The sequence below is a fragment of the Musca vetustissima genome, unplaced genomic scaffold, assembly GCF_032173495.1.
Source record: "Musca vetustissima isolate MV318-11 ecotype Yass unplaced genomic scaffold, APGP_CSIRO_Mvet_v1 utg31599, whole genome shotgun sequence".
Classification (NCBI taxonomy): Eukaryota; Metazoa; Arthropoda; class Insecta; order Diptera; family Muscidae; genus Musca; species Musca vetustissima.
In genome coordinates this window covers 116,840-126,144 of record NW_026877754.1, presented here as the reverse complement: position 1 = coordinate 126,144, position 9,305 = coordinate 116,840, and the positions used below count along the sequence as shown (strand labels likewise).

The 9,305-nt window shown below is 28.4% G+C and overlaps 1 protein-coding gene across 2 annotated transcripts in view; it reads right to left on the bottom strand.

Annotated features, from left to right (window-relative positions):
* Positions 1-999: 999 nt before the first annotated feature.
* LOC133322436 (homeotic protein distal-less) overlaps positions 1,000-9,305 on the bottom strand; it is an 82,503-nt gene continuing 74,197 nt past the window's right edge. Inside the window, exons 5-8 of one of the 2 annotated variants that reach the window (XM_061531433.1) lie at positions 4,238-4,382; positions 2,525-2,629; positions 2,011-2,224; positions 1,000-1,137 (exon numbers count right to left, since the gene is read on the bottom strand). In XM_061531433.1, the coding sequence (XP_061387417.1) occupies positions 1,119-1,137; positions 2,011-2,224; positions 2,525-2,629; positions 4,238-4,382 (483 nt within the window). In that variant the 3' untranslated portion in view covers positions 1,000-1,118. Of the gene's footprint in view, positions 1,138-2,006; positions 2,225-2,524; positions 2,630-4,237; positions 4,383-9,305 lie in introns of both variants that reach the window. The other variant, XM_061531432.1, reaches the window with a different exon arrangement.

Genomic DNA, 9,305 nt, shown 5'->3' with positions numbered 1-9,305 from the left:
AAATTAAAAAAAAGCGAAGAAAAAATACTTTAAATTTTAACTTTTTTTGATATTACTGCTGCTGCTGTTGTTGTTCGTTTTATTGGTGAAATGTTGAAATATTTGAGATCTTGATGTAAAACTGATTGTAAATTAAAAAAAATATGTTTTATGATATTAAATTATTATTACACGTATTTTTTTGAAATTACTCTATTAGCTATGAGTGACGGAGATGATTTTGGGCAAATGTGACTGACGGTAAAGTGAAGTGTGTGTGTGTGTGAGTGAGTTGATTTTTTGTGTTGCTAATGTATATGGTTGCTGTGTTTTTCTTTCTATTTAAATAAGTTTCCTTGTTGTTGGTTTTCTTTTTTTTCAAAATTTTATTTAGATAATTTTTAAGATCATCAGCTGATTTGTTTGTTGTTTTTTTTCAAATTTATTTTTTTTTTTGTTTCTGTTTTGTTTACTATTACATAAATTACAAACAAAATTATTTAATTATATATGTAGGTATGTATTTATAAAAATTAATATTAATAATAATAATATTTACACAAAAAAATGCACATAAAATCAAATGAGGAATGTTTTGCTTTAGAAATGTTTTTTAAGTTGTCTTTTTTTTAGGTTTATGTCTTACATAAATGTTTTTTTTTTTGTGTTTTTTCCTATATATTTAAAACTTAGTTTATTCATTAAAAAATATCTAGAAAAATTGGGTTTTGTTTTTATTGTATTTTATTAAAATAAAACTAAACAACTGTTTATTTGTTAACTTTATACACAAAGAATTATTATTATTTTTTGTTTTTATTTAATATATATTTTTAATGTCCTTAAAATAATTAATAATTACTTTAATTAATTACTTTTTTTTTGTTTTTACTAAGTATTTTGTTTTTATTTTCTAAATACAATTTATTTATTATTATTGTTCGGGTTGTTCTTCTTTTTTAAAAATTTTTAATTAAAATTTCTCTTTTCTCATATAATTTTTTAATCTATGAAAAAAATATTTTTTTTTTGTTTTTGTTTCTTTTCATTTAATATATATGCATTAAATTATCTATAGGATCGGTTTGGTAAAAGGTTGTTGTGGTTGCTGCTGCTATAGTAGAGGTTGGAGGTGTCTGTTAGACCGCTGGCCATACCCTGTAATGAGAAAAACAAGAGAGAGAAAAATATAAATAATTAGTAAAAATTAAAAAAAAATATATACTAAAATATTTATATGATTTTATTTTTTATAAGAAATATTCAATATTGATGTCTATAAAAAAAATCCTAATCCGAATTGGATGGCCTACAAATTTTTCAAAGTAGAAATATTTAATCAATATTGGAAGGTGTACAATTATATTGAAAATAGAAATTTTTAATTAATTTTATTTTATATAACCCATCAAATCAACAAAAGAATAAAAAGAGCTCCGTAATTCATATTTCAATTTTTTTTTTATTATTTTTTTATTGAGAATTCTAATAAAAATCCCTCATTGTGTGAATTTATTTATTTTTTTTTTATTGCAGGAAAATTTTGATTTTCCGCTGTTAGTGCCGATTTTTTTATAAAAAACATTCTAAATTTTTATACAAAAATCATAAGGTGATCTTAGAAAAATTTTCTATGGAAAAATTCCTCATGAATTTTTTTTTCGGCTTGAGCTTTTTTTTATCTAAAATAAGGTCAGATGAAGCTGAGGTTTTCTAAATGAGGTCCTCAAATCTGAGGCAGAATTTTAGACTCTAGAAAAAAATTCTCAATATATCCGAAAATTTATTTTTACATAGAAAAATTCCCTTTGTAGGAAATTATTAGAAATAATTTTTGATAACCCTTTTAATCCTAAGCTGAACTTTAGAATTTTTACAGCTTAGGTTGATTTTTTTATACAATTTTAAATCAAAAAATTAATAAAAATATTAATATATTTTTTTAATTTTCATTTACATATATATTTTTATTTTTTTTTAATATTTTCATTTTTTTTTGTATTTTTTGTTCTTATATTTAATTTTACCTACGTTAATAGCGATGGATTTGTTTCCGGCTGATACCAGTACTGATGGGGTACATAGCCGCCCATTTGTGGCGGTGGTTGATGATGATGCGTCTGCGGATGTGATACAGCTGGATGAGGTGGTTGCGGTGTCATTTGCGGTGGTTTATGATCGATCCAATGGGGTTTTTGATCCCAGGGCGCTTGCGTTGGCGGACTTAATCCCGTTGGTGGAAATTCTGCGAGAATAAACAAATAACATTTTAAAATTATTAAAAAATTGTAATAAAACACATTTAAAAAAAATAAGGATTTTAAAATAGAAATAAATAATAGAAAAAAATAGTAGCAATAAATACGAGGGCTGTTATATTTATATTTATACTTTGTATGACAATAAAAGTCATTTTTATGATAGATATTCGAATTTTCTTTATTAGCCCCGAAACATATATACCAGCTCTCGTATTATTTCGTTATTCTTCTTTTTCATTTGAAATAAAAATTTAAATATATTTATTTTTTTTATTAAAACTTACCGGGTGATAATTCAGATACAGGCGTACTTGAAGGCGTCGGACTGTGTCCTGGAGGTAGATAATGTGAGGGTGAGCCACTATTTGAACCGCCACCGTTATTACCGCCTGAAAAAATCATAAAAAATAGGAAAAGGAAATTAGTAAACAATGAATTTAATTAACTAATTAAATTATAGTCTTTAGAAATCACTGAAAATATGAGCCATTTCGGTGCGATAAGGCGGTTAAATATTTAAAATTGGACTCTACCGAATAACATTCTTTTAGAAGCCAATAAGACGTGGATTTCTAAAATTTTTTTCTCTAGATGCCAATAAGGCGTGAATTTTTAGCATATTTTTCTAGAGGTCGAGAAGATGTCGATTTTTAAAATAATTTTTTCTATAGCCCGATAAGATGTCGATTTTTAAAATAATAATTTTCTAGAGGATTGGATTTTTATTATAATTTTTTTAAGAGATTAATAAGGCGTGGATATTTAAAATAATATTTTTCTAGAGACGGAAAAGGGGTGGATTTTTAAAATAATTTTTTTCCAGAAGCTAATAAGGCGTGGATATTTAAAATATTTTTTTCTAGATGCCAATAAGGCGTGGATTTCTAAATCAATATTTTTTATGGGCCAATAAATCGTGGATTTTTAAATTAATTTTTTTCTTGATACCAATAAGGCGTGGATTTTTAAAATAAATTTTTTCTAGAGGCCAATGGTATTGAATTTTTATAAGGCGTGAATTTTTAACATATTTTTTCTAGAGGTCGAGAAGATGTCGGTTTTTAAAATAATTTTTTCTATAGCCCGATAAGATGTCGATTTTTATAATACTAATTTTCTAGAGGATTGGATTTTTAATATATTTTTTTTTAGAGGTTAGTAAGGTGTGGATATTTAAAATAATATTTTTCCAGAGACGGAAAAGGGGTGGATTTTTAAAATAATTTTTTTCTAGAAGCTAATAAGGCGTGGATATTTAAAATATTTTTTCTAGATGCCAATAAGGCGTGGATTGCTAAAACAATATTTTTTATGGGCCAATAAATCGTGCATTTTTAAATTAATTTTTTTTTCTAGAGGCCGATGAGGCGTGAATTTTTAAAATATATTTTTTTAAATAATATTTTTGAAGAGGTCTATAAAGCGTGGATTTTTAAAATATTTTTTATAGAATAATATTTTTGAAGAGATATATAAAGCGTGGATTTTTAGAGTATTAATTTTGAACGAGCCTATAAAGCGTGGATTTTTAGAATAATATTTTTGAAGAGGCCTACAAAGCGTGGATTTTTTTGTATAAGGCTGGAATAACACATATAAGAGGATATTCTGAAAATGAATGACTGAACTGAATGACTGAGAAAAAGTGTCCGAACTGTTCAAAATACCGAAACTTAGGAGGTATCGTTATATGAAGATAAATATTTCAAAATCTTGCAAATGGAATGACAAAATTTATTGTACCCTTCACCTTATGATATGGTATACAAAAATATTCCTCAATTAAACTATAATCTTACTTAAAATATTGTTTTCTTTATTTATTTTTTTATTTATATATTTCTTATTATATATTTATAGTTTTATATTTTTTAGTTTTATTTATTATTTGCATATTTTTAGTATTTATAATATTTTTTATAATTTATTATTTTTATATTTATTTATGTTTATATTTAATTTTATTTTTATATTTAATTAAAATTTTTGTTACTTACCACTATGCATATTTTGATTTGGACTATGTTGACCGGGATTTGGACCACCACTGCCCAAAGGCATGCCACTACCTTGACCGGGAACCTGAGCAGCCTTCATCATCTTTTTGTACTTTGAACGGCGATTTTGAAACCAGATTTTGACCTAAAAATATAGAACAAAAAAATAAAAATAATTAATAATATGTAATAAAAAAATGAGTAATAAAAAAAAAACAGTTGAATTGTGAAAATAACAATTATTTAATATCTGTGTATTATTATATAAATAAAAGATATAAATCCGTTTTAATAAAATAATACAAAAGGGCTATAGATCGAATTGGTCAAAACTAGATATAGTTTGGAACTATATAATTCTTTTGAATTTTCAATAAAATATTAATTAATATTTATTAATAGCATTATTAAAAATTATTTATAAAAAATATATATTTTTTATAATTAACAAATAACATTATAGCACGCTTTAGAAGTCTGTCCCAACTAAAAACAAATTTTTAAGTTTCCACTAAATTAATTATTCCTCTAGCATAGCTACTGTTTTCCTCTTCTTCCTATGACCAAATGGATTAATTTATTCTCTGATAATACTCCATTAGTTAATAAAGCTTTTAAAACCATATTCAGCGAAACAAGTTGCATGCCAGACTACTTTATTATTCAACTTCAAACTGAATATCAATGTACAATTTATGTTGAATTTTAAACAATTTGTCTTAGAACTTTTTAATACAGAAAAAAATAGATCACCATATTCAATATCACTAAAATGTAGATGAATCTTAACAATGGATATTGATTTTCAATTGTCTGGTGTTATTTTAAATATGTTAGCATTCATTTTGTCTTTAAACGATTAGCTGAGATGTTGCCCACATTTGCTATAAAAAAATGTGAGTTAACAAATTTGTTCACAACACGAACGAACTGATCATCTTCATCATCATTATCATTTCCATTAAAACTTTGCTAATAATTTAATACACCTTATTAAAAGATTTTTTCAACAGAAATAAAGCGAAAATCGTATTAGAGTGGAGTGGAGCCAGGTAGAAGATTTTTTCTTCCATCTCATTAATATGAGCATCACAAGAGATGACAATCCTCATCATCAGTCACCCAGCAACTTCAGTTCTGTTCTTTTTAGATCCGCTCACATAACTCTCATCCATATTTGTATGCGGCTGCAATTGTTGGCAAATGCGGCTTATTTATTATTAACTTTAACAAATTACACCAACTAATAATGGCCAATTAAATTGGTATTAGCATTTCTAGTTAGCTGGCTAACACTCCATCTTGGCAGCTTGTGGAAATTTATGACTAGCCAGGAAAATTGTTAATGTCATAATTAGTTATAATTAAATAAAAAAAGAGTCAAACTAAACTAAAAGTGTAAAAGGCAATATGTGTGACGGAGCAGTATAGTCGGACGGGGCCGACCATACGATACCCTACACAACTACCACGGAACTCAAATTATTATCTGGTCATCACCGAAAATTATAGGCGTTGCCTTGGCCATACCTGGAACCTCATGGAACATTTCAAAGCGATCAGCGCCTTAGTTCCGCTCTCTAGAGTGATAATGGGTTACTAAATAATATTCGAATACGGAGATACCTGTAAATATTTAGGTGTAACTCCCACATCCGAGTACATACGACAATATAATTGGTATCAATTTAAAGGTAACCACTCCTCTTGGATATAATATCAACTCGGGTCCATTTCTTTCAGCGGTAAATATAACCGCTATAGAATACAAATTTTGTCATTTTTCACACAAAAGTCAGGATCTATTTGACCCGCTAAATATTGACCGATCTTTATCAAAACAGGCATTCTGTGGCCCGATCCCATTTTCCATGCAAAATTTCACGATGTTCGGGCCATTATTGCGGCCTCTGGAGCGACCAGAAAAACCGACAAAAATTTAGTATTTGGTCCATTTCATCCCCTAAAAACAATAGGGGTCTTCATTAGCCAGAACCCATCCTACATGCAAAATTTCGTGAAGATTGGTCCATAACTGTGGCCTGTATCGTGTTTACAAATTATAATGGACAGACGGACGGACGGACACACAGGTCTAGATCGGAACACCTAAATAAGATCCCAATAAAAAAATAACTAAAACAACTTAACCCATTCGAAAGCTATAAAACGAATTTACTAAGCTTGTTTTAGATAGATTATCATTTAAGCATGGACTTAAATATATATTTTTTTAATGTATATATAATTTTGAGTTCCTACATCTACATCAGATCCGTATAGACTAATTTAAAATAAAAAACCTCAAGATAGTCCAATTTTTTAATGAGTTACAGAGCTATCATTGGATGGGTACACGTGTACCACGGTTATTGATCTACCTAGGTAATAACTTTATAAAATATTTTAAAATTATACATATGGAAAATATTTATAAATTTTTCTTCCATTGTGTGAGAAAATACCTCAAGAATGATTCGTAAAAATTTTATCCAAATATCTCCATTATTAAAAGTTTCACAGCATTTTTATTAGAAAAAAGGTACAAATGTACCCGGTTATTGACCGTAGGGTTAAGGCGAAGAATTAATTTTCCAATGGCACAAAAAAATATTTTATTTATTATTATTATTTTTTTTTTGCTTTTTGGGTCAATGCCCCAAAATTTTAGGAATTACAAAACCAACAGTATTTTTTAATTTTTATCATTCGATTTCGCTAAGACATTTTTACTTTTTCATCAGCTCATAACAAGATAATGACTTTCTAATGCCCAAAATAAAAAAACATAAAAATTGTCATTACAAAAACAAAAAAATTTATCATAGAATTAACAGAAAAAAAATTATGTTGTTACAGGAAATCATTAAAAAAAATTTTAAAATTTCTTATATGACTTTTGTTCAGATTTTTTATGTCTTTATTTGTATATTATCATGATATTTGTTATCTTTCTTTTGGCATAAGACAAAAACGAACAGAAAAAAAAACTTAAAACCACTTTCGCTATAAGAAAACAAACCACTTTCAAAGTCAATCTAGATATAAGACAAGAAGTGTTGTTGTTTGTTGTTATTGCCACTCAATCTGTGGCATAAAGTGTACAACCGAAAGTATTAGCCCCACCGCACACTTTGCATATAAACATTTTATGCAAAAGAAGTTGAGAAGAAGTAGAAAAAAATAATAGAAATACTAATGTATTTAACATTTATGACGTTTAGACAATAAGTGGTATAAATTATGATGGTAGCATGTTTTCTTCTTCTTCTTTTAGAAAATTGGCAAAACAATGCCATTTTAATGGCATAATACAGGTTAGTCAAATGTAATGAATGAACTGAAATTATAACAAGTTTCAATTTCATTTGACCGTTGTGTATGGAGAAAAAAATTTTAAAAAAAACTGTAAATATTTAGACACAAAAATAACAAGCGAAAAAGCGTTAAGTTCTGCCGGGCCGAACTTTGGATACCCTCCACCATAGTTATACTGACTGATACATGCAATGAAAATATAGGGAACATACCAAAAAGTGGGCATATACCAATAATTCTACAAATCGATTTATGTAAACCAATATGTACAGCAAATACAAACTTCAGCAATTTTTAATGGGGATTTTTCCTAAAATCTGAAAAATCCAAAAAGTGGACTGATACTGATAACGCATGGTAGAGTAAAAAAATCCTTAAAAAATCCTTAAGCTACTGTAATTTAGATTACAAAGTTATATGAGGCTATGACTAAAGGGGGACCAATAATGATTACATAGTGTAGGAAATAGTGAATATTTGGGGATATAATTATAATGAGGGCTATGCCTAATTAATGACCGGTATATGCCAATTTTGAACCCAATATTTTAATTGTTTATCTCAATTCTTTCCTTAAGGAGGTATCACTATATTGTGGAGATGCCTAAATGTCTGCCGATATATTTCATTATCGTCATGTTTGAGTTTTTTTTTTATCACAATATCTTTAGAAGGCGGAATGCTTACAACAGATGGCTAAATAGTCTTTGTAGGGTAAAAATTGACTATTCCCCGTAACGACTACCCAACCCCAACACACGAAACAAATCAGAAAACTATTTTAATATAAAAAATGGGGTTATATGGGGACTACCCCTAAAAAGCGGTGAATATTAATAATTATTGGTGGGGAGATTTGTAACCATATACGACTACAAAATACCAAATTTCAGCGAATTCGGTTGAAAAACGCCCTCAAGAACCTCAAAATATCGAAAAATTGGGGGTACCCTTATATGGGGGCTACCCGAAAAAATTGACCTATATTTATAATTTTTTCTGGAGAGATTTTCTGCCCAATAAAAACCCAATTTACCAAATTACAGCCAATTCGGTGAAAAAATTCGGTCAAAACTCCCCAAAAACTGGAAATTGGAAGGTACCCTTATATGGGGGCTACCAGAAAAAGTTGACCTATATTTTTAATTTTTAGTGGGAAAATTTGGTGCCCAATAAGAACACAATGTACCAAATTTCAGCGAAATCGGTTGAAAAACGAGCTCAAGAACCTCAAAATACCGAAAATTGTGGGTACCCTTATATGGGGGCTACCCGAAAAAATTGACCTATATTTATAATTTTTAGTATAGAGATTTGCTACCCAATAAGAACTCAAAGTACCGAATTTCAGCGAATTCGGTGGAAAAAATGCGATCAAATCCCTACAAAATACCGCAAAATTGCGGGTACCCTTATATGGGGGCTATCCGAAAATATGAACCCCTATTTATACTTTTTGGTGGAGAGATTTGCTACCCAATAAGAACCCAATGTAACAAATTTCAGCGAATTCGGTTGAAAAACGCGCTCAAGAACTCGAAAATTGGGGGGTACCCTTATATGGGAGCTATGCCTAAACGTGGACCGATAAAGCCCATCATCGAACTTGACCTGCCTGCAGACAAAAGACGACTCTATCTCAATTCGTTTAGACGCTAGAGTGATTACAACAGACAGACGGACATGGCTATATCGTCATAGAATTTTACGCTGATCAAGAATATATATACTTTATAGGATCGGAAATGAT